The following is a 25476-nucleotide window of genomic DNA, read 5'->3' as shown; positions in this document are numbered from 1 at the left end:
ACCCACACATCAGCCGGCACACTAATGTGTCGCGACACACAGTTTGGAAAGCTCTGCTGTAATCTTATCCAGAGGTCTTTTCATTGAGCATCAGCACTGTTATACAATCGAAAAATGTGGAGTTACAAACAAACAGTATGGACAGTGCTTTTATTATGCTTTACTGAATATGGTAAAACACTTAATACAAAGAGCTAGTCTTTAAGTCTTTCAGAAAGCTAAGTGGAAATCTGTTAAAGTATAACATGGCCCATAGCATTTCACTCAAAATCTTGTGACACTAAATGCATTGTCCGTGCTGTTGGTTCATAGCATTTTGTGATTACTGGAGGTATAGTGGGGGGGGGGGAATTCCTATACAGAAAGGATTTCTATAGATGAATTAGCAGGCAACCTATATATGAATCATTACATGCATGTATTTTGTTGCATTTACACACACTTAGGGGACACAGGACACCCCGTCCATATGTAGTGAAATCTATCCTTGTGTGTTCTCACATCTGAACACCCACATGTGGGTTCCGTATGAAATGCTGTTTGTGTTGGAATTTGCGAACATTTGAAATATACCTAAGGCAAGGTGACATAATGTTGTGCAGCCTGGGCTTGCACGTTTTTACTTGGAAGTAAGAGTTCTGTGGAGCTTCGTGGAGCTCCCTTCCTCAAAAGTGGGTTTGGGTGCAGTTTTTTGTGTTAGCACTGCAGGGGGTTGCAGTTACCCCTTAAGTGCTTTGTAGCCTGCGTATTGTTCTGGAAAGACATCTGGTAGGTGCTCCTTCTATTAGGAACTATTTACTGCTTTAATAGGAATGTACTTAGTGGTACGGAAGGTTGCAATGTTTTATTCCGTTGGTTTCCTCCGTATTGTATTAGCAGTCATTTCCCCCACCCTCCCCTTGCCGTTTCAGTTGCATGCCATAATGTGGCCACTACATGATAGGCTTATTGGATGCCATGTTCTACAGCTGTTGAGGTTCTTCCCCCCCCCCTCCATCTTTGTTAGGTAGAATTTTAGGCTGCTGCCCGGGAAGACCAGATTTGGATGTATTAGCTAGTCAGCCTAATAACCCTGTACAGACTGTATCGATTTTCTAGGAGAGAGTTTATGAACTAAATAAACTTGGAGTTGGTGTCTTAATAAACTGCTTCTCTCAGACTGTCACATTTAGTTACAGAGCTGCGCAGTTTGGTTGGTGCGGGGGTTTGGGGGGGGGAGAGAAGGCTAATTCTGTTACAGATTGTTCACAGCAGGGTCTCCAAATTAGCCCTTTGTTTTGTAATGCCACCTTGCTTGGGCTCGCTTTGAGCACATTTCTCAGTTTTACCCTAATGAGTTGCAACACTGATAATGTGGCTGATGATCTTTCATTGATTTCACTATCACTTGCTTGTCTGGTAATTGATCCGTTGCTGAGCCTCTAGTTAATTATATCGGCTTTGACATGGCCCAGTCCACGGGGAATTTCAAGTCTTGCAGAATAACAGTTTTAATAAAAGAGTCTATTACTGCAGGTGCTTGCTGCTGCATGCCACTTGGTTTTTGTGTGCGTGGGCTTTTTCCTCCCTCCCCCTTTCTCTCCCTGGGAGTGGAGAGGACTGCAGGACAGGAGTAAAGGGGGGGGGGGGGAGAGGAAAGGGAGAGGTGGGGAGACAGCGCACAAGAGATGCAGAGAGGAGGAAACTGGCTACTGACATTCTCCTTAAGCCTCCCACAAATAACAGCCATTAGTGGGAAGGTCAGGAGCTGAGCAGGCAGCTTGACTAAGGCACTGAGTACCACTTCAGAAAGCAAGAGGCTAGCAAATTTTAGAGGGAGTTTAAGTGGGTAATAGCTGGCTCTAAAGGTACAGCCACTGTTGGCACAATTGACTCATAGGGGCTGTTTTCTCCCCCCCCCCTTCTTCTTCCTCCTCCTCCCCTCCTCCTTCCATGCAACAAGAATATTTTTATTGACCACAGGTGGACTTAATATATTTTAAGGCAACAGTTCTTTGGGCTCTTGTTTTTGTTTCTCAGATATTGAATTTGCAGCTTTTGAGACTGGTTTTTGTGTGCGTGCGTGTGCTTAATGGTGGTGAACTGGAGGGAAGTTTAACAGAAAAGCTTTCAGGAGATGCCAGGATCTAAAGGGGAAGACACATTTGTGTCAACATAGCGTTTGCTTTCTCATCTTTCCTCATTGCACACTAATGACACACGGCTGCCACTGAAGCTTTCTTGTGATTCTTTTGTTGTTTTGTGAGAGAGTGAGGTTTATTGTTGTTCTCCAGTTAAGGGAGAGCTTGCGAGAGTGGTACATTTGTCCTCTCAATTTGTAGATTTTATTAGAAGATGAATGTTCCTTACACATTAAGTTGAGAAAAACTAGACTCTTCTTCCCCATTTCTTTTAACCTGACTTGGTGTTGGTGGTGGTTGTTTTTTTTTGAGAGGGCATGAATTTTGTTTTACATTTTTGAAGTTGCAGTGTTTATGTAATCCATGTAGGTGTTCTTTCCCTCTCGCTCCTCCCTCTGGTTTTTCCTCATAGGAGACCAAAGTACGTAACAGTACTGGGAAAATGCAAAGTGCATTGTTCTAAATAGAGCTTGGTTTTTAAAAAGTACTGTAGTTGGTGGTAGTGGCTTTCGGTTTTTCATTGTATCTAGCCTGTGTTAACAATCTTTATGCTGGTGACAATCCTAAAAGGAAATGCTGTGGTTTGTTTTGTTTTTCTGGATAGAGTTGCCTTTTTATTTCGTTCATTTCACCCACTCCCTTTTGTGATCTGAAAGGTTATTGTATATTCCTCATCCAAGAACTTTACATTTTTAAAAAATAAATAAATAAATCAACTTTTGATCTTTATGGAAAAGAGAGAAGACACTTCTCTTTCCCCCGACTTCTGCTCCTTGAGGCATTTTAGGCAATTAACAGGGGAAAACAAAGATGTGAGAGATGAAACATGCATGCAGTTCTTTCCTAGTTTTCTTTTTAAAAGAAGTTGGAGATCGTCTTATTTCATCCCACCCCCTTCTTTTTTGGTAAGAGCTTTTTTTTATCGTTTATAAAAAAATTGGGGGCTGGGGCTGTTGCAAAAGTGGCCACATAAAGAACTAGCTATATTTTAAAAGCAGCCAGGCCAACTTCTGCTGCGTGGTGGTTCTGCATGCTATTGTCTAAATAAGTGAGCAATTGGTTGTCCCTCTGCTCTCTTGCCTTCCCTTCTCCTGTTAGGAGGTTTACAGTCTGCGTTTAATAGGCAAGTGTCAGCAATTACATGCTGTTCTTGACAGCATTGTTGAAGGAAAACAGGGGAAAGGGCCACAGCTTGTTCTTCTGAATTCACTCTGATCAGCATACTACTTAGAGTGTGTGTGCATGTGTATGCTAAGGCTGTGAGGGGGCTATTGCAGTAATGTCATTTTGTGCCTGACAGTGGAACGGTGCAGTTGACTCTCTCTCTTGCTCTGCTATCCAATGACATCCAGTGGCTAAAGAGTATGAGGCTGATGGTTGGGTTTCCTCAGTGCTGCTTGCACACCTGACAGGCAGCTGTTAAACCCAAGCAAAGGCGAGCTTGGGGAGTCACAGTGTATGCATAAATGATAGGGGTATTTGTGCAGAAGGTGCGAAAGAAGCTCTGGCCCCCCTCCCCAAAGCTCTCCCCCCCCTGCTTCCCAAATGGAAGGCACAGTGCAGCTAGCTTAACTATACTACACTCCTGCTACTGACTGCCAAGAGGCTCAAAAAAAAATCCACCTTCACTTTTCAGTCAGAAGAGGCAGAAGTGGATGTGAGAGACAGAGACACTCAGAGAGACACAGAACGAAAGAGGGCAAGAGACTTGACTTTGAGAGACTCCTGTGCTGACAACTCCATGCAGTTCGGAACAAGGACAGCAACGGCCGAATCTGGTTTCATGGGGACATGGCAGAACGCTGACACTAACCTCTTATTCAGAATGTCCCAGCAGGTACGTTACTTTTTTCCTTTTCCTTTTTTTTTACTTTTAATGTCTCACACACGTTGAAGTGAATGTCTGTCTCAGTTTGTTGCTTGCCGGGTTGTGTGTTTCATTTTGCAATTTTACTTTCCACCCCCACAACTCGTCTTGTCTGCGCTTTTGTTTTAATTTTAACACTGCACAGTTTCTGTAGTGTCATAACTAAGTAATTTGAATGTTCGTGCTTACTTCACTACATCCCCATGGGCAACTAAAAAAAAAAAGGAGAAAAAGAGAGAGAGAGAACAAAAATAAGACATGCTTTAAAATAAAAGTCCTCCTCTCTCCATACCCCCTTTAAAGTTTTCTGAACAGATCATTAACTCTATGGTTAATATTTCTTGCCTTTTGTTTTCCTTTGTTTTGTTTTCCTTTCCCCCTTCCTTCCATTTTTTTTCTCTCCCCCCCTCTTTTTATAATAATAATAATAATAACAATAACAATAATTAATAAAAATAATAATGATGAAGTATCATAGTATCCCAGCAAAAAGTCATTTTTTTCTTTCTTTCCTTTCTTCCCACCCCACGGAATATGTAAGACCTCATATCAAAACTGATACTAAACTTGGGAGAGGGGGGTGCTTAATTGAGTTCAGGTGGCAGAAAACAGCCTTATGCAGACCTAAGGGGGAAGAGAGAGAGAGAGAGAGAGAGAGAGAGAGAGAGAGAGAGTTAGTTAGTTCAGTTGTGCTGGAATTGCTGGCAGCCCAGAACTGAGGGTCCTTAGATGAGACACTTTCAGTTGCTGGTCTCTCTCCCTCCCTCTGCGCCCCCCCCCCAAATACTCTCACACACATACTGTTTCTGCAGAGAGCTGTGTCTTGGCGTCCTCCCCAGAGCAGTCCCTTCACCGGGGGCCGCGTTTAAGGCAGCCTGGTATGGCGGTTCTGACGGGAAAGCTAAACCGTTGCTGCAAGGCCAGTAATAACTGATAATTAATCACAGGGGCTGCTGTTGTCTCTGTATCATGTACTCGGTGATACACACCGCCAGCCTGATGTGGCTACTCTTTCACAACTGTTTGACTCTTCTGCATGAAATTGCACACACACACAATTGAAGGGATGAAAAAGAAACTTTCAACTTGGACTGGACTCAAGCAGAGGAGGGGGTGGAGGTTTAAAACTAGAGACTTTTTTTATTAAAAAAAATGCATATGTTAGTGCTTCCTCCAGTTTTGTATTTTTGTTTTTTTAAGGAGTTGCCTTTTTTGGGGGGGAAAGAAAAAGATTTTCATATGATAAGAAGCTGAAGCGACAAAAAGTTGTGACATAAGTTGTAGTGCTTTGGTGAGCCCTTTTTCTTTTGAGGGTTTGTTTTTGTTGTTTTTTATGAATGAATTCCATTGACGCAAAAGCGCTGTCATTTCTAGAGTAGTTGTGGCTGAGGATATATAACTGGCTGTTGGTAATGTAAAGAAAAGATTGTTTGCTTGGTAATCATTAGGAAAGAAATATACACACTCTCTCACACACACAGGCTCACATGGAGGCAAGTTTATAGCGTACAACAGTTGTGTACAGAAAAGATTTTAAAACAGTGTGTCTCTCTCTATAGGCTGCCTGCATTCAAATAAGGTATATTTAGATCTATCCTGTAGAGGGACCCTTATTACAACTGATAACAGCTTACTATTCAGAAATATAATCAACACAAGCCAAATGAGGAACTCCTTATATGCCGTTCCTTATTCTTAATCAGTGAAAAAGACCTAGAGCCCAGTTTGAAAAAATAGCATTTCAGATCTTCTGTTCTGGACACCAATATATGCTTTGATTGTTACAGTGGACTGCCTCTGCATGTGACATTTCCTGCATTTAGGTGTTTTTGCATTCATTTTAAAGCAAGGAAATTGACAGCCATCCTAAACTTAACCGGTCGTTCTATTTTCAGTACCTTCATATGTATTCAGGTATAGCAGCTTGGGATGAAAGCCGCCTTCCCTCTTTGGCAATAAAAGAGTTAATTCAACTAGTGCCAGATAATGATCAATGGATAGATAGATCACTGTTGAACCACATACATCGTGTTAGATTGCATTTGAGTGTTTGACTCCCCCCCCCCCCTTAGACATTTATTCGTTTTGGGGAGTACTGGAAAAAGTGCTTGATGTTAGGATGTGCAGGGTTGTATAAATTTAAGAGGAGGACATCACGTTCCAGAGGACTGGGCAAAAAATTGTTGGTGGGCAAAAGTAAGCCCATCCACAACTCAGCTGTTACTTCTCTATTGTTGTTAATTGTGCTAATGCATGAGGATCTTAAAATGGTTGGTTACCTTCCCCCTTCCCCCCCCCCCAAAAAAAAAAAATTACTGGACACATATGGCCATGTTTATTTTTCTGAGACTGTGTTGGGAAAAGAATAATCATCTCGTACATGGCTAAATGTTTGGCAGATGCAGGCACAGTAGTTTTGTAAAGGTGGTAATGATGAACATATTTATTTTGAAAGTGTGCACTATTTTCTCCATGTCCTTGGTGGTTAGAATGCTGCTGTCTGCTTTAAAAATTCCACCCAGAGTTTTGTATTTCTACCCCCCCACACACACTACATTTCTTTTTCTTTTAAGAGGGTAAGTTAATTCCACTTGCAAAGTATAACAGCTTTAACTTTTTATTGACTTGCTAAATCTCTTAGATATGTTTACTTATGCAGCCTGCACATGACAGCAGTTTACTAGGGCACCTAAAAATATGCCTGATAGCTACCAGTGTTAAGATTTCCCCTCCCTTGAAAGCATTATGCATGGGGCTATTAACACACACACCCTTATCTATTTGTTACAGTTATGGTTTTAGGACTTCTGCAAACTATTTTGTCTATATTATTATTGTTATTTTAATATCCATACATTTGAAGGTAACTTTTGTTTCTTGTTCAAAAGTAGAAACAGTTGGTACAGAAGAAGCTTATATTGCAAGCAAAAGTTTGGCATCATTTAAAGAAATGATTAGTGAGACATTTTGGGCTTGTCGGAATATTTCATTCTACATGTAAAAAAGGATTATTATTACTATGCAATCAAATACTTGCTTAGGTTAGAATTAAATGGTACTTTTAACTTCAGGTGGATTTGTGATACAATGACGGAAAGCCAATACCTGTACAGAGGGTACGTAGTTTAAAACCTTAGTTTATACTATGCTAAGCCTTTTCTGAGGATGCAGTGGTGAAAAAATAATTGTTATAAATGCCACAGGTAATCAAAGCAAGTTTTTATGTGCCATCAAATCATATTTGCATCTCCATTTACTTGTTGTGAGTTTTGATTCAATGTTTGCATGTTTTTGTTTTTTGTTTTAAAAAACCCCTTTGTTATGAGACAATTATGCATGGTACTCAAAGGAGTGTTCGGTTTTAGAGGAGAGTAGCAAATTATATCCCCAGTTACCTTTTCTGAAAAGTCTAAGATATGGCTGCTTAACCATTTATCGGTTCTAGTTTTGTACCTCTAAACACACCCCGTTTATGAATCCTTTGAAAGGAACCGTTCCTGATACATCTACATAAATAATTGCTGATAACTTCAAAGAAGGTAAATCTCAACTTTTTAAAGAGAGTTCTTCTTTGGGTCACTTTGATCAGTGACAGGTCGAGAATGACCAGAAACCTTTGGCTTCTTTTTCTTACTAATCTGGCAAGAGAAACCACGGTCGAGTTCAGAGAGTGTGCGTACATTCACAGACAGAAATGCTTGACCCCCTTTCCAGTTTGCAGCAGGCTGCGTAAAGCCAGAAAAGGCCTGCTTTGATTGATAAAATAAAAATAGAAGGCTTTTCTGAATTTTCTGCTTTTGTAGATGTTTTGTGCCATTGTCAGAATAAGAAATGTCACTCTCTTCCTTCCAGTTTACCTTAAGGGCTGTGATGCTCTAAAATACTTTTAAGCAATGAGTCCATAAGAGCAAAAGAAGCAGTAACGCACAGTGACACAAAATGCCAGAGATGAGCAAAAGCATGCCTTATATTTCCTGTTTCATGGGCAAAGGAAATCTCCCTCTCTTGAAGGTATCTCCCTCTCTTCAGCCAGTTAAAGAGCAATATTAGGATTACGCATGCATCTGCAAACCATTATACAGTAATTTAACATTCACCCAGTGATGTAACAAAATTAACAACATAATTTCATTGTATAACTGTATCTTATTAAAGGACAACTGTCTGACATTCTCATACAGTTGCCTTATTTAACTTCCTGCAAATATTATTAGTAGTGACAATTTTTCTATTGTGCATTTGATTCTCTCATTAGCACGATGTCATAGTTATCACTAGAGAAATCATTTCCTAGATAGGTGAGGGGAAAGCCAAGGCAAACTAAAAATCAGATCAATGTACTTGCTTTAATAGGGATACATCTGTCCATCAGAGGGGATATTGTGTGTGTGTCAGTGTATCGGGGAAAGGTTTATATAAGCTTCTTTATTTGGCTCGGATAAAATGCTACCTATTCTAAGATTTAAAATACGTGAACTACCATGTATAAAATGTTGTAGAAATGGCTTGATTAAAAATCAAGCACAAAGCATAGCATTTAAATTGTGCTCGTCTGCTGCTGTTTGATTGCCCATGAGTGAGAAAGATGCACATGCCCTTTATTGAATAGGTACTTAAAATCAGAAATGTGGGTACGTCTAACTATGGATCACACACGTTGAATGGAGAAAAGTGGTTTAAGATTTCTTTACATCATAAAAGCATCCCCCCCCTTTTGTTTCCTCTAAAGAGCACCTAAATTTTATTTGTTTAATTGCAATACGTTGCTATAAATGACAGCATGTGATACGTCCCATACACAGGTTTACTGTCAAAAGCCGTCTGGCAAACTGCATCTTAGCAGGAGAAGCTCCTAGCAAAAGATGTGAGTGGTGTCTTTTTATTTTTGCATCCTCAGCAGTTGCACGATTTGGTGTTTAGTTTTCCCTTCCACAATGTTGCAAGTCGATTTGCCATGCTTGTTCCTTTTGCTCAAAGGTATCTGTAACAACACAAACTGTTGTTTGATTGTAAAATATAAATGCCAAGCGGTTTATATATATATATTGGGGGGTGGGGATGCACGCTGAATTTAGAAGTTAGTTCATGATAAGTATAGAAAAAGTTTTTATAGACTTGGCATAGGAACAGCATCTGATTCCATTTCAACTATTACCTGGCCATATCAATATGCTTTGCAGCATGAATGTGGCTAAACTAGTTTATTTACGGAACATGCCCCCCTTCAAATTTATATAGTAATAAAAATACCCCCAAATGATCCTTGTTTTAAAGTAACCCAGGTGAAATTTCATATCTCCAGAATTGTAATTTTTCTGTGCTTTCAGCTATAGTTATGTGTGTGAGAGCTGGAGAGACTCCTATTCTCATATATCACTTGCATTCAAGTCCCTGTGCTTTCATTAGTGCTTACTTGTTAGAAATGTGCTCAAGAAGTGGCACATCTACTACTACTAGAGGTTTTTAGATGTGGTGTATCGTTACATTTTTCATTTTAGCCTCTTACACGCATGCACGTAGGTTGTGAATCTATAAAATACAGCATGTGTACTCTCATAGCTCTTTGTATGTGGTGTGTGTATATAAGAAACTCCTGTCCTAATACTTTGTTTCAGAGTAAATCCTGCTGATTTCATTTAGGTATACCTGCAAGGAATGGGTTAGAAGAAAGTTTGTCTAATACATACAGGTGTGTATGTGTTTTGTTTCATTGTGAGTATGACGCCATAGTTTTCTGTTGGTGTTGTCTGGAAGGGCTTTTTTCTGTGTTATATGTTGGATGGAATGTTAATATTTTATATTATTATTATTTCTTTTCTGTGGTATAATGTATGCCTATGCTTTCCAATGTAAGTCACTTGGAGACCTTATAGGTTGCTAGCAACTAACAACTAATAAATAATAATAATAATAATAATAATAATAATCCTATATTCTATTTTTTTAAAAAAGATATAACCGTGCACACACACACACACATTTTTAAGTAATGTAGTTTGGACTGGTTTCTGTGAAATACAGGGTTGAGAGGATGTGTGTGTGTGTCTGTGTGTGTGTGTGCGTGTGTGTGTGTGTGTGTGTGTGTGTGAGAGAGAGAGAGAGAGAGAGAGAGAGAAGGTGAACAGGAGAACATTGTTTTACACACGTGAAACTCAAACATAATTATTTTCTAGAATTGGAGTGTGTGATATTTCCCCTCAAACTTCAGACCCGCTTTTTACTTAGGAAACATGTGAAGTTACACGTAAACCTACTTTGTTGATCTAGAAGTTATTATGCTGAATGGTGAATAAGGAAATCAGCATGGCGTTGTAAATGCAAACTCCAGCTGCTAAGCTTAAAATGGTTAATTTTCTGTGCCTCATTCAGATTAACACAGTTAACTCACAGGCATATGCTGAATATATATATATATATATATATATATATATATATGGCAGCAGCGTGGTCTCCTGATTCAAGGTTGGCTTGCCTTGACTCTTAACCCTAGTTAATTAGATGCTGAGCAAAGCATCTGAGATGTTGGGGCAAAAGTGAGTTGGTCACAGCAGAGACAAGATTGCAGGGATAGCAGGGATAGTGAAAGAATTCACATGCACCAGGTCATTGTGACACTGTAAGCAATTATAAAGGAACAGTCTGTTAACTGATACAGAGCTGGCGTCATAAGTTAGAAACAAAACACACACACAAAAAAGCTTCATTGAATTGTCTCCCATTCACCACTAATATTCAGTGTATGTGATGAGACTTTCTTCATCTTGTCTAATTTTCATTCTTGTGGTCCAGTAGATCTTCCTTCACAGCTTAGAGATTTTCAGAACTCTGGACTTCAAATGTGCTCAGGAGTTTTGTTAGTTTTTCATGGCAGAGAAGGAAGGGGGGGGTGGATAGGAAAATAGAGACTCAGAACTGAGCCCCCTCTTTACATTTTTGGATTTTAGTGCCAAAGCAATAACCTGAAATTCACAAGCTCATTACTGTAAAAGGTTTAATTTTCACTAGCCATTTTGCAAGTCCTTGGAGTTAAGAGTATGTACAGGAAAGAACCACACCAAATATTATTTTAGGTTTTTCGCTCTTTCTACTGAAACTCCTCAATAGAAAGTCAGCTGCTAATTCATCACATTTTCCCAGGACTTTCAGAATGACAGATCTTGTTCTAGGCATAGAAAATATTAAATGTTAATAGAAACCTAAAATGATTCTGAAGGGGAGTATCTCAAAAAAAGACTTTAACTAATGGGGAATAATGTGTTTCTTTCTAGCTTAGCATAGATCACATTGGAAAGCTCCTCTACTTTCTGCTACCACTGGTGGTGTCAGTTATGGGCCATCTATTATTGCTTTTATAGGATACCACATTTATGAATGGGGATTGCCATACAGTTTATCGGATCCTATATTCTACCATACGACCAACATGCATTGAAGAGAAACAGCCACAATGTTAAAATTAGCACTGTGCTTCTAGGGGAAGAAATAAATGGCTGATAAAACACATACAGTTGTTTTAATTGAAAAACATAAAATGCAACATCACGAGAAGGTAAATTTACTACACTGCTTCTTACCTGCATAGAAGCACTGCCACAAATAACCTCATTGCTTACGTGAGGTCTGTCTGTCTGTCTATCTATCTGTCTCTTTGTGTCTACGTCTGTGTATTGCAGAATTTGTGTGGATGTTTATTGTCGGTGTTTTTGTTTGTTTGTTTCATATTATCTGCCCATTATTGGTGCTCCAGGATTAACTAAGAAGCAGCTAATTTGATGTGTAAATTTTTAATATGCATAAATCAATATATCACTACAACTTGTATCACACATCGTGGTGTGGTTTTGTGTGTGCCCCATTGGAATTGGTGAACGGTGGTTAATTTTGGGTCTTTCGTGGAGGGCTGTCCAAAGTGAGAGAGAAGTTCATTTCCTTCATTTCCTTTGATTATGCCTGTGTTTCAACTATTTTAAAACAGCTTTTTGGAAAAATAAAGCAAAGTGGCTTTTGTAAGCTGAATAGGAGTGACTTGTCACAATGATTTTCCCCTTTCCTAGTTTTCATATGTTTGTTTGCCAAACCTGAACCTCTTTAAATTTATTTCCGTGGGAGATATTTCCATGACATGCGAATCCAGCAGAATGTTGCTCACCTTTAGTGTGCATTGCTGCCTCACTGAATTCAATGGGGCTTCCTTCTGGGTTAAACCATGCACAGAATCAGGCTGAAATTCTTCCAGAAACCAGTGGAAATTAAGCACACTTGCAGCTTTCCCTTCCACATAGCACTTTGTGCTGTAAGTGAGCATTGTTAATGCTGCATAGTGGTGAAGGTGAATCAAATGTGGATTCTACACAGTATAAGTTTAAAGAGAGCTAAAAAGCCTCTCTCCTTTTTCTTTTTTCTTTTTTTTGGGGGGGGGCAATGAATATTTAAACACTGATAACAACGGAAGCTCTAACTTGGAATATCTATTTTGAGAAAATAGGACCTGTGACCAGGAGTTGATTTTTTTAAATAAAAAAAGTAGATACTCTCATGCACCATGCACATTGTGCACAGAACATGAGGTTGAGCCCTGCAGGAAGCAAATAAAACCGCCCTCTGTCCATAAGATCACCAAGCCTATTTTTTTTGTCCATTATTGTGCTTTGTTTTAATATTTCACAACCGGAGGCTTAAAACTATACATTCCTTCCGAAAAAGAACTGAAGGAGTGAAAACATTCCAGTGCAGCCTGATGCACCCAGTGGATAGCAAGTACCTTAATTTTATTGTATTACAGATCGCAATCGGTTTGTGGTTTCATTTATTGAGGCCATAACTTGTTCCTGATTCTTAGCGCTCCACTCCAAATTTTGAGATGTTTACAGTTATAACATGGGAATTCATTGGCACTCCTAAAACCAGAATAGCATAGGCAGCTCACTTACCAAATCAGAAAAAATAGGGTATCATATGTTTCCTGATTACCTGAACCCAGGCAAATCCCATTTATGATTCTGTATCATTGTATCAGGTAAATGTCAAGAGATTTAAAGGAGTACAGTAGTGGATGAATTGGCAATTTGGGTGTCAGCCACCGAAAATCTACCTTTTGCCTTGTATTATTTGCACAGTGCCCACATTTAGGCGTTGACATGCTGTAAGCTGGGCGTTTTGCTTTGTGAATATGCCTGTATGGGAAGGCATGATAAAAATGTGTGACCAGATGCCATGGCTTGTCGTGGTGGAGTGCTGAAAGGCTGATCAATCCAATCTTTATGGCACGTAGGGAGGAACAGGGAAATAATGTGCAATTAAGTGTTTCCCAAATATTGCTCTTTTCTTTCTGGTTTGTTCTGACCAGTAAGAATTCCAGCCAGAATGCTAGGCTCCCTGTGTTCCAAGGATAATAAAATGAAGCACAAATTTAAAATAACAACGCTTCCATAGAAAAGACATATAAAACGTGAATTCCATTTTCTGTGCAAATAATAGCTAACACGGCACATGTTTAAGTGAACATTGATTATTGTAGTGCGGTCTCTTTTTGAATCTAAAATTGAATTTGAATGCCCTAATGCTAACAAATGAAATATTTTGCCATAATAAGCTTGAAGAGGAGTATGAAGTAGGGGAAATTTTTGAGGTCTTGGAGTTGTACAGGGTTGTTTTACATTGATTTGATACTGGGCATGTTGAATTCCATATTGATTGATTTAAATGCAAGAGTTAAACACGTGGTTAACATTCTCCTATTAAAATCCACAAGTCTTCCAGCCTAATTTCATGCATATTTTCTCAGAAGTGTTCTGAGGGAGTTCCATCCTTATAAGTTTGCTTGGGTCTGAAGCTCTGGAGGAGATTTTCCTTTCTGTTAGATTGTCTTAGCTTGTCCTTCATGGTGTTTTTGTTTTTTGTTTTGTTTTAAAAAGAAAACACAAGTTTGTTAACTTTGTTAAGGTAGCATTAAGTGGCTATTTGTTCCCAAGACAATTGATCTAAGACCTATATTTTCCAAAAACATCTAAACTAGCTATCTGGAGAAGAGGGAAATATCTCACACTAATGAAGACTACACGTGGAAAAAATAATAATTACTTCCAGCTGGCTTTACGCAATAACACAACTAATATTAAATTGAGAAGCTTAATTAGCATGGATTTAATTATATTATTTTTGCATTCAGAGCAAGCATTATAATTCTGTTTTTGAAATGTGCATCTAAATATTTGTCAGTGCACGAAGGTGGTTGGTTTTGTAACAATCAGGCATGGATACGGGGGGGGAAATAACACCCTGTTGATCCGTCTATCCTGCCTGAATACCCTACAGCACTTGACATTGCCAGCATGCCTCCTGCATCTGGTGGCATATGACTGTCATTTTGCAGGCAGGATATACGGAGAGATTTTGCACAATGGAGACATTCATGAAAGCATTCCTCATCTGGGACTTCTGCAAACCCTCATTTTATTGACCCTGTCAGGATTTAAACTGGTACGCTGTCAGGTTACGTGTTGCTTTATCTATATTAGGTGGTTCCCCCCTTTTTTAAAAAATAAATAAAATAAAATTAGAAATCACCAAGAGGGTGCGGGTTTTTTTGTGGGGTGGGGTGGGGTAGGGAGGAACACAGAGAATGAAATACCTTCATCACTCATGTTCAGCATTTTACACCCAGGGAGATTTCCATTGCAGTTTCTGCATGAGGAATGAACCTCTCATTGCATTTTCTTCTATTGGGATACATGAACCAAAACACTATTGAATCACACATATTTGTAACAAGGAGAAACAGGAGCTAGGGGTGTGATCCTGATTCTGTTGTAATAAATGACAAAAGCTCCGGTTTTGTTTCAGTATATTTCAGATTGTGCTCATAGATCATGTGGTGATTTTGGGTGCGACTCAGCCAATTGCTGTGTTAAATTTATTTTAGCAATTTTTTTTTGTACATAGTACAAGTGACAGAGATGCTCTGAGTCAATGTCTCTTTGCCCCATATTCCCTGAAACATCGAGGTAAACAGGTGATGTGATGTCAGCGTACCACCATAACTGCCATGTGTGTGAGACAGGGCCAATACACACACAGTGTGAGGCCTGATCCAGGGTCCTGTTCACCCAGCAGCTACAAGGGCAAAAGTAAAAAAGACGCAGAATGGCAGACGCTCTGTGTCCCGAGTTGTGTACAGGTGAGCTCTTAGGCACACGCTTAAGCCTTTCCTGTTTAAATTCCCCAGGTCCCTTTTCTTGGTTTCCATTTATGTGTTAAGCCTGAAATCGCTCACAGTTGGGCAGTAAAGCCCCATTGAGATCAGTAGCGCTTACATCCAAATTGTGGCGGTGGGTGGGTTGGAATTTGCAGTCACTGTTCAAAGTACTAATTGTACGAGGTAAAATTCTGTTCACCTGCAGCAATGCTTAAAAATCGTGTGCAAAATATGTGCCTGATTTACACCCATATTGCTCTAATTTTGTCACAAGCTACATTGCGTTCTTCTTGCTGAAGATCTGCTCCGTGCTATTTTTAATTGAGTTTTTGGTGTGTTTTTTAAGCCCATGCTCAAATCGTACAACAAAACTCCAGACATCAGCACTGAGAGCTGTTTATTGGTAAAAGGAGTTCTCCAGGCTCTCAGTTTCATACAAGTAGAGATCTCTGCAAACATATCACCCTTTTTGTTATGGATACTTGTATGTTCTTAAAAAACCCATCTTACCTGCCAGCTGCTCGTTAATGGTTTGCATTTGGTCCAGAGAGTGTGTGCCGAGTAATCCTATGCAGAACTCAAAATAGGAAGCACTGAAACACTATGTATTATCTCTAGATTTCTGATAGAGCTGGACTGCAATATCATCATGCCATACCACTGCTAAAGCGTCCATTGAGTGTTTGTTATCTGACCCGGAGCTGAGTATATCACACAGGTGTCCCCTGTGCAAAGAAAGCTATGCAAGGACATACCTATGCCGTTGCACTTTGTGCACAGTGATTCATTTTGTTAGGGCTCTCATAGACATTCTCAGTGAGTTGTTGTGCTAAGAAGCTGTTGAAGCAAACACCTGTGTTTCACAGTGAATTGCTCCCTCCATTGCATGCGGTCCTAACATTCTTGCTGCGGCAATATTTTACATGGGTCATTTTGAACACAGGGCAAAAGCTACTTGAAAGAGATCTAAGCATGTCTGTATGTAGAGAAATTTTCTTTTTTTTTTAAGGGTGCATGTCAACCATAGACTTAGTATTGTTTCTTAAAAACAGATTGTAAAGAATGCAGAAATACTTCTTGCAATATTTTTACAAGGCTGGGGAATCTAAAATATCAGCATAACGTGATGCAGGCTTATGTAGGTTTACTTTTAAGCAAGTCCCACCGTATCCAGTGGGGCTTCCACTCGAGTAAGCATGCACTGAATTGTAGAGAGTAAAACCCAAACCGGCATAGGTTCCTCCTGTTAGAGACTTTTGTTTGACAGGGAGGACAATGACATGGGCAGAGTTCCCAATCCCCTACTCTAGTATAGAACCCAGTTGTTCTCCAAAACATTGTTACAAAGGCATAGTAGAGGCAGGAGTGTGGGATTGAGGGCTTTTATCAATTCCCATCTCATTGCTCTGAAAAATCGCCCTTGATTGTAGTTCTCTACCAAATCTGCTCCTCTGCAGCTGCACCCCTGTATACACTTGCTTGGGAAAGAGACCACTGAGCTCAGCAGGACTTACTTCTGAGTAGATATGTGTATGCATGTGCTGTAAAAGAGAAAATAGAGTCTTACTACACCTGTCACCAAGGAAGTAGAACGTTGTAAACAGCTTGGGATCAAGTTGCTTGAGAGAATGCTTCTCCACATGTCAGTTGGGCTGGGGGTTTGAGATCTGCTGGTAGCGCCATCTTTGAAGAAAGCTCAAAGAGCTATAACTTGCCAACAGGTTTGGAAGATTTAGTTGACTCACTTTAGGTGCCAACTGAGAAGTTGCTCCTTCTTGGACAGGCCTCTTGGTATAAGATATACCTAGAGGTCAGACTAATGCAGAATCACAGAGCTCTGGAAGGGACCCAAGGCTCATCTATTCCAACCTCCTGCAATGCAGAAATCTCAGCTAAAGCATCCATGACGGATGTACTTCATAAGGTTGTTCTGAGGATAAAACTGGGAGGGGAGCACCATGCATGCATGCCACTTTGAGCTCCTCGGAGGAAAGGTTAGAGATAAATGCAATAAATCAAATCTGAATAGGTAATAAACACAGACTTTTGACAATAGGCCATGCTTTATTGTAACTGATTTTAATATTTGCATTCTTGGTGGTGTGTGTTGTTGTTAATAACCTTCCCTGGGATCCGCGGAGGAAATATGGCGTATATGTTAATAATAAAAGGTAAAGGTACCCCTGACCGTTAGGTCCAGTCTCGGATGACTCTGTGGTTGCAGCGCTCATCTCGCTCTATAGGCCGAGGGAGCCGGTGTTTGTCCGCAGACAGCTTCCGGGTCATGTGGCCAGCATGACTAAGATGCTTCTGATGAACCAGAGCAGTACACAGAAATGCCATTTACCTTCCCGCTGGAGCGGTACCTATTTATCTACTTGTACTTTGATGAGCTTTCGAACTGCTAGGTGGGCAGGAGCTGGGACCAAACAATGGGAGCTCACCCTGTTGCAGGGATTCAAACCGCCGACTTCTGATCGGCAAGCCCTAGGCTCAGTGGTTTAGACCACAGTGCCACCCGCATCCCAGTATGTTGTTGTTGTTGTTGTTGTTGTTAATAATAATAATAATAATAATTAATAATAAAAATTGCTACCACTAATCCCGCTTGCCAAACTCCCTTCTTCCTTACCTGGTCAACCCCCAATTACACTTCCCCCTCCTGTCACCTATCCCCTCACAGTTTGCCCCCAACTACCTGTCCAGTGATGTACAATAGGGGGGACTTCAGAAAGCAGTTTGCAGCAGTGGCAGCTGAAATTTGAAAGCAACCTTATCACATTACCTTTGTGATGTGAGAGCCACAGCATCACAGCATCTTCCTGTACTATGGTGGCAATGTCAGGAGCCTTCACCTGCTCCTTATTTTAGGATGTCTGCTGTTGGAAGTCTTAGGTAATGCTGGCATGCACTGTGTCCCCTCCCACATTGCCCGGGGTTCTGATGTTATTTCACAGCAAGAGAAGGAGCCACGGTGTGGTTGCTCCCGTGCTACAAAATGTAAAGTGAGAAAACCCCGAAGCAGTCTTTTGAGGCTGATGCTGTCTTCTAAAGTCACCAGTGAAGTGTTGTGGTCCAGCAACTTCTGAGACACTGAAGAGATCTTGGGGTGCACCGTTCATATTGCATATTGCAACTGCGTGAGGAACCAAATCGCCTTGGGCCACACTTGGATGGCAAAAGGCGACATCCAAAAACCAATTAACTTCTTCATGTTGTCATATTACTTGCCAACTCTGTTTAGGACATGTATATCTTCCAAGACTTTCGAGACAAAATTGCCAGCTATGGACTGGGGAGCAAATGTCCCTAATTGTTGACCGCACAATAGTGTTTTTCCATTGAAATCAATGGGTTATTTATCCTGCAATAGTTTGTCCTTTTGCCTTATCAGGTTCCATAGTAGTACTGGCTCTGATAAGCAAAAGCTCTTCCTACGTTCTCTCTGCCTAGAAAGAAACTAGTATGTATTGAAAAACAACAAATTTAGCCTTTAAGTTGAATTTTAAGTTGTACATTTAGTAATGCTCCTTTTCTGTATCTTGCTCTGTACAATTCTGCAAATGAAATTGCTACGTTATGTCCATAAATAGCATAAATAACTTTCCAGGTTCATGATCCAGTACTGTATTGCTGATTCAGGGTGAGTTGCACACAGAAGTAGAACTTGCAAATGCAATTAAGTAGAAGTATTCCAACCTGTTATGCTGAGCAACTTAGTTTGCGCACAACCCATTGTTATGTTCACTCTGGAACAGTTTCATGGTACCTTCAATATAATGTAAGCTAAGGTAATTGTAGACTATAGAGATGAGTATTTAGATAGAATCATAGAATTGTAGGATTGGAAGAGACCACAAGGACCATCTAGTCCAGCCTTTCTCAACCTGTGGGTCCCCACATGTTGTTGAACTACAACTCCCATCAACCCTAGCTAGCAAGCCAGAGCTCAGGGATGATGGGAGTTGTAGTCCAGCTACATCTGGGGACCCACAGGTTGAGAACCACTGATTCTAGTCCAACCTCCTGCAGCACAGGATTTTTTTGCCCAACATAGGGCTTGAACCCACAGCCCTGAGAGCCAGTGTGGTGTAGTGGTTAAGAGCGATATACTCATAATCTGGTGAACTAGGTTCGCGTCCGCGCTCCTTCACATGCAGCTGCTGGGTGACCTTGGGCTAGTCACACTTCTCTGAAGTCTCTCAGCCCCACTCACCCCACAGAGTGTTTGTTGTGGGGGAGGAAGGGAAAGGAGATTGTGAGCCACTTTGAGACTCCTTAGGGTAGTGATAAACCGGGATATCAAATCCAAACTCTTCTAAGAGAGTCTGAGCTATTCAGATGTGAAGTATCTTCAGCTCTATTTGAAATTGCTTTGGTTTGTTCTCATTTCTTCCACTCGCCCTCCACACCACTGTATATCGAAATAATACCCAACATATGCACTTTTTATAAATTCACAAATTATGAAAACAAAACCACGTAAAATGTTACATTAGGGAAGGGGAAGATGTGGTGTGGGCAGATGCCAGCTGGAATCTGATAGATGTATGTGATCTCTTCTGTGGCATCATTTTATTGATGAAGTGGGAATGTGGCTAAACAGAAGCTACAGCTGTTTTGTTAAATAAGAATCCATACAAATTCCAGCTGTGAAGTTATAGATTAACAAGGAAGGCAAAACTTCCATTTAGGCATATCTGCAAGTTTTACTGACATACCTACTCGCTTGGCAGTGACAGCGGGCAAGACATACGACGGATTTTTGTCCCCATCATAAATACCTTTTCAAAACAAGCCTTGCTGATTTGAATGGAATTTGTTTCAAGGTGCAGTTCAGACGTCCAAACTCAGCTTTGCGACCGCCTGTACGCTTTTGCATGCATACGGAGAAAGTCACAGTGAGTCTGAACTGGTTAAGAAGAGTTCAGAGATTGTTGCTGGCTTTATCTGCTGCCCAGTTCACACTAACATTTCTTCCCATCGACAAAATAAGTGGAGCTTGCATGTTATTTGTGGGGCCTGCCTGGTGTTTTTACATGAGTAGAATGTGTGCTTTTATTTAAAATGCATCTCTAGGTTATTTGTGGGGCATAGGAATTCATCCCCCCCACAATATAGTCCGGCCCCCTACAAAGTCTGAGGGACAGGGGCCAATTCTTAAAACCCTGTGAATAACCAGCACTGCTGCTATGAGTTTTAAACAACTTTTACTTAGAATAAGTTTTTGAAATGTGCCATCGGCAACTTACTAAAACCAACAAACATTTTATGTAGTAGAAATTCTCGGGCACCTGCTTCGATCTGCAATGCTTTCCAGAAGAACTTGCAATGAAGTCACAGGGAGAACAGGTCTTGGACAAGGAGTGGAGCACTGAGGATGAACCAAAACCATTTGTCTGCAGTGGACAGCCGTAATGGAATCATAGAAATGTAGAGGCTGGAAGGGACCCTACGGTCATCTAGTCCAACCCCCTGCAATGCAGGAAATAAATTAGAGCACCTGTGGCAGGTGACCATTCAACCTCTGCTTAAAAGCCTACAATGATGAACAGCCGACCACCTTCCAAGGTTGTCCATTCCACTGCCAAACAGCTCTCATTATTTAGAGTCAGTTCCTGTAACCACCTTTGGCATAGTACAGCTGTTGCCTGTACTAATTTCTATTTGTATATAAGATTGTGCCATGCATGGAAGTGAGTGCATTAACAGCACAGTAATGTATGTACCATCCACCTGAACACAACCATCCCTGTGCCCAGCACTAGCAACTAGACTCTAGTCTGTAGGAGCAGCAGTTGTCATGCTCTTAATTTATTCAGAATTAGGTTTGTGCATGTTAATCTAGAAGAGCCTTCAACTGAAATGGTCCAGCCATTAACTTTTCCAAGAAATCAAATACCAAAATTCTCAGTCAGACAGGGAATGAATTAATGAAGAAAATCTCTTTATTAATAAAGAAAGTCTCTTTATCAATCATGCCAAATATAGATCATTTTAAAGGCAAAACGTATTTGCTCCCGTCAAGCAAGGGTGGCTGGAAGAAACTTAAGCGGTGCTAAGTTCTCACTGGGATGCAGTTGGCTTCTTTTTCGTTCGTTTCCAAAACGGGGAGGGAGGCGGGGTGAAGAAACTAAGCTAGAGAAAAGACCAGAGATTAACAATTTGTTTTACAGCCCAGTTAAGAATTTCAAATCAAGTGACTGGTGCAGCTTGTAACGAAGCATCCACCAAGTATGTCAGGATGATGCTGGTATGCCTTAAAAAAAAGGGGGGAAAGTTCAATGTCAACACAGCTGTAACTTACCACTTTTTGAAACCTTTCACCTGGGAGTCAGATAAAATATCTCAAATTTGGGCAAGGGGCTGGGAGCAAGCACAGGGGAAGTACTGTTTGAAATGCTATTCATTCTTGCGAAATAACATTTGTACGCTTTGCCTGACTAGATAAATCTATAGTGGGTTTTTTTTTTTCTTCCCTCCCTCCCTCCCTCCTTCCTTCCACCCCTCCTTGTTTCATGTGCCAGGCTGTTTTTTTCATTATCGTTTCCTTGTCTGCCGTGTTTATCTTTTCTGAAAATGCTGAAATGTAAGCTATTGCAGCTCTGGGTGGGTGGCATCGACTTTCACAATGTCTTCTCTAAAAAGAAACAGAACGAGCATTTTATTTAGACTGTACAAGCCGCTAAGAGAACTTAATGCAGCTGCATAAAAACGGGGGAAATCATTTCAAAAAAATAAGAATCTTGTTCCTTCCCTTTCTAAATACCCCTGGGGCTTTTGATTTGGATACTTCCTGGTTGACACCTTTTAAACTGGATGGAGTGACAGTGGCGCTCAGCACATCCTTAATGTTCCGCAGAACCCTCTTCACTTTTTTATGAACTCCGAAAGCGTGCTCATCCTTAACAAAATGTCAAGTTAAAACATGTCACTTTGCCGTTACTTGCTTGCCTTTAATCAAAAGACTACTCTTAATGGTCTGTTTTACTGTAGGCAGTTGTAAAATAAGCTTCCCAGTAGTGCTTCGTACCCATTACCGCTGTCATCTCAAGTTCTTGTCCCTAGTTAGCCCCAGCAATGGGAAAAGAGCAATAGGTTCAAGGATGCTGCTGCTGCTGAAGCAGCAATTAGGCAAGTGCCACATACAGTAGTCCTGCCCGGAACAAAAGCCTATCGGGAAGCTTTTGGGGAAATGTAGAATGTGCATTTAACACACAAACAGCTGCTGGTTGGCAGCTCTGTTTTATCTAGTCCTTTGGCTGTATACTCCTCATTTGGCGAGGCCATCTGTAGCGCGAGACCGCGATAGAAACTGTTACTTTGGACATATGGAAATTTCCTCGAACTTCCAAAGTCCGTGCTTCATTTGCTTGCTCTTCTAGCCTAATCTCGTTCTTTAGTAGTCCTAATCCTGTGATTCTGGGTTGCGAAAATGTGAGGGTCACAAACATCCTTTGCAGGAGTGTGTGCCTCTTCAATATAGTGAATTGGAAGCTTGTCCCCCCCCCCTCTCTTCTGAGGGGATAAAATGACCCTTCAACCTCACCAGGCCATTTGTCAGTTAATAGCCTCTTCTGCTAACAATGGCATGCAAATCACAGGTGGATGTTGGCTGAGTAGCCTGTACATCAGAGGTCACCCTAAAGCTGTTAGTTTGATGACAGTGCACCTTGTTTCCCAGCGATGCTTTGGAGATTCTAGCTTACATGGTTGATCTAAATTATTTTCATAATATATAGCTTCACTTTAAATATATATATGTAAAAAATAAAACAAAAGCCACCTGGTTAAGTATTCAGGCTGCTGATTACACTGAAGATGTGCTTCGTGTGGTTGGTAGACTGCTGCTACAAAGGATGACCAGAGATTGTGTGGCTGTTTCATGCCATCTTGTTTGCTGCACAAAAACTGAAGCGACTTTTGCATTTTTGCAAAAGTCCTTTCTGGCTTCTGACTCACTTTTAAGCTGGTGGCAAATGTGAGAGATCTTATTTCGGAGTGCTTCACACAAGGAAGTTATGCATATCTCTGCTGCTGCTGGGTAGTAGAGAAAACACCTTTAATATTAAAAGGATATGTTTAAAAGTACATAGAGAATTCTAACAGCACTGGCATAAATCCTGCTGAAGAGCTAAAACCACAAAAGAAACCATATACTTCCCCGTACCCAGAAATGCAGAAAGTGTAACTTGAATGGCTCATCTGTTTTCATTCAGTTTAGTTTTTCCATGCATTCTACATTTTTGTCCATGTAACTATTTAATGTAACATTTTAGTGAAACTTTACAAGGTCAGCCCTGGGCTCAGTGGCCGTGAGGGACTGAGGGTCCCAGGTCCTCGGTGGTTATTTCAGACACGAGCAACTTCTCCCGAAGCAGCTATACTCGTGCTATACACTTTGGAGGAGGGTTTAAAACAACACAATACATTTGTACATTCAGAAAGAAATAAGTTTAGGTGCTGGAGGTGGGGCAGAACGTCAGGCAGCCGAGAAATCTTCACTTGAAAACCTCACTTCTTGTCCCATTGCTGCACGTCGTATATGGGCATTTGCACAAAGACCTGTACAACTTTCCAGTGCTCCTTGATTTTAGTGGATGGGGAAACGATAAGCTAATGTTGCATTTTGTGTATTTGCATGTGTGCTGCCTTGTTTCATAACCTTAATCCTCAACCCTCACTTTCCACCGCTCTAAACAGAAGCTGCAACTATTCATTGCTTTGATTTACTTTTTTCTTTACGTGAATGATAGATTAAACAAACAAACAAACAAAAAAACGAAAAACCCCACCTCCCTTTCCCAGATACTCAGACACTGCACATGTTTGCCATCTTTTGCTGAGGATGAAATCATTAAAAGAAAGGGGGGGCGGGGAGAAAAAAGCCAAAATTCCCAATACAGTGGTACCTTGGTTTGCATACGTCTTGGATTACAAACACGTCAAACCCGGAAGTGCGTGTCCTGGTTTGCAACCTTTTTTTGGATTACAACCCATTTTTGGGAGGATTCTGAACAAACATTTTTTGGAGGCCCCATTGGCGAAAGTGTGCCTTGGGTTACAACCTGTTTTTTGTTTACAAACGGACCTCTGGAACGGATTATGGTTGTGAATCAAGGTACCACTGTAAATGCATGCTTCCCAGGTAACAAAACTAGGAAGGGTAAAAACTTTGGTGCCTCATGGCTATTACATTTGCTGTGTGTGTGTGTGTGTGTGTGTGTGTGTGTGGAATAAAAATAATTATATATTCACATGCTGTCATACAACACACACCTAAACAAAGCTTGCATCAGGCAAGTGTCCTCTTCCCCTGAAATCCAAACCTGAAGGGGCACTGGAAGTCCCACAGCCAAAATTCTGTCAAGTGCTGCTTTGGCTTGCTCCATGATGGAATGTTGGCTTCTCTTAAGGGCTAAACTTCATGCCCTGTATTTTGTCTGTTTTGTGCAAAATGTCCCTTTCTCCATAGTTCTCTAGTAATTGGGCTACACGTATACCAAATTTCAGCATCCTGGGTGGCCTGGAACTACCTCAACTCCCTTTAACTGTCAGTTTTGAGGGGGTCAGTGTACAAATGTTCCAAATTCAGGGTTTTTATTTTATTTTATTGTAACTGGAGTGCTTTGGGCTACACTTGTACCACACATTTCAGGGCTCTAGGTCACACACACACAAAATACTCTGACCGTTTTCATGCCCCTGTGAGCTATACAACGTGTGAACTGCAAACTAGTTGTAGATGTAAGGGTTAGTGATTTTTATATACCTACAGGTATGGGCTGCAGTCATTCCCTGGCTCACAACCGTGTGTGTGTGTGTGTTTTTTTTATAATAATTTTTATTAGTTTTCCAATTTTAAAACAAAACAATAACAACGACATAAAAACATCCACCAATACAAACAAACACACAAATATAAATTCTTAACCTCATTTTCATAAGCCTCCTTTCTCGGACTTCCCCATACCTCACCTTTTTTGCATCCTTATTTTACAGTTTTTCAGCAACCCTTTTAGCCAATTAAATTTAAATTTGTTATCTTTCTCAATTTCACCTTAAATAACATTTTCAGCTGCAATTCTGCATCTTCCTTCCCCTTGACATTTTAGCACTCATCAATATTATAACAGTTCTTAAGATAAGCTTTGAACTTCTTCCAGTCTTCCTCCACCGTCTCCTTCTCTTGGTCACGGATTCTGCCAGTCATTTCTGCCAATCCCATAAAGTCAATCACTTTTGTCTGCCATTCTTCCAGTGTGGGGAGTTCTTGTGTCTTCCTGTGTGTGTTT

General features: G+C 40.6%; 1 protein-coding gene across 8 annotated transcripts in view; it reads left to right on the top strand.

The window, feature by feature from the left end:
- Nucleotides 1-25476, top strand: part of BNC2 (basonuclin zinc finger protein 2) — a 416653-nt gene that overhangs the window by 118239 nt on the left and 272938 nt on the right. For 4 of the 8 annotated variants that reach the window (XR_013834311.1, XM_079959199.1, XM_079959201.1 and 1 more), the window contains exons 1-2: nucleotides 1961-3025; nucleotides 3757-3957. The exons of 1 other annotated variant lie outside the window; for it this stretch is intronic. Coding sequence is in view for 6 of the 7 variants with exons in the window: in XM_079959199.1 (XP_079815325.1) it covers nucleotides 2849-3025; nucleotides 3757-3957 (378 nt within the window). In the remaining variant the exon portion in view is untranslated. Of the gene's footprint in view, nucleotides 1-1960; nucleotides 3026-3756; nucleotides 3958-25476 lie in introns of those variants that run through there. 3 more of the 8 variants (XM_079959195.1, XM_079959196.1, XM_079959194.1) reach the window with 2 other exon arrangements.

Source organism: Podarcis cretensis (assembly GCF_951804945.1).
Source record: "Podarcis cretensis genome assembly, chromosome: 17".
NCBI classification, from domain to species: domain Eukaryota; kingdom Metazoa; phylum Chordata; class Lepidosauria; order Squamata; family Lacertidae; genus Podarcis; species Podarcis cretensis.
The sequence above is the reverse complement of the archived record's forward strand: the minus strand, read 5'-3'. Positions and strand labels throughout refer to the sequence as shown.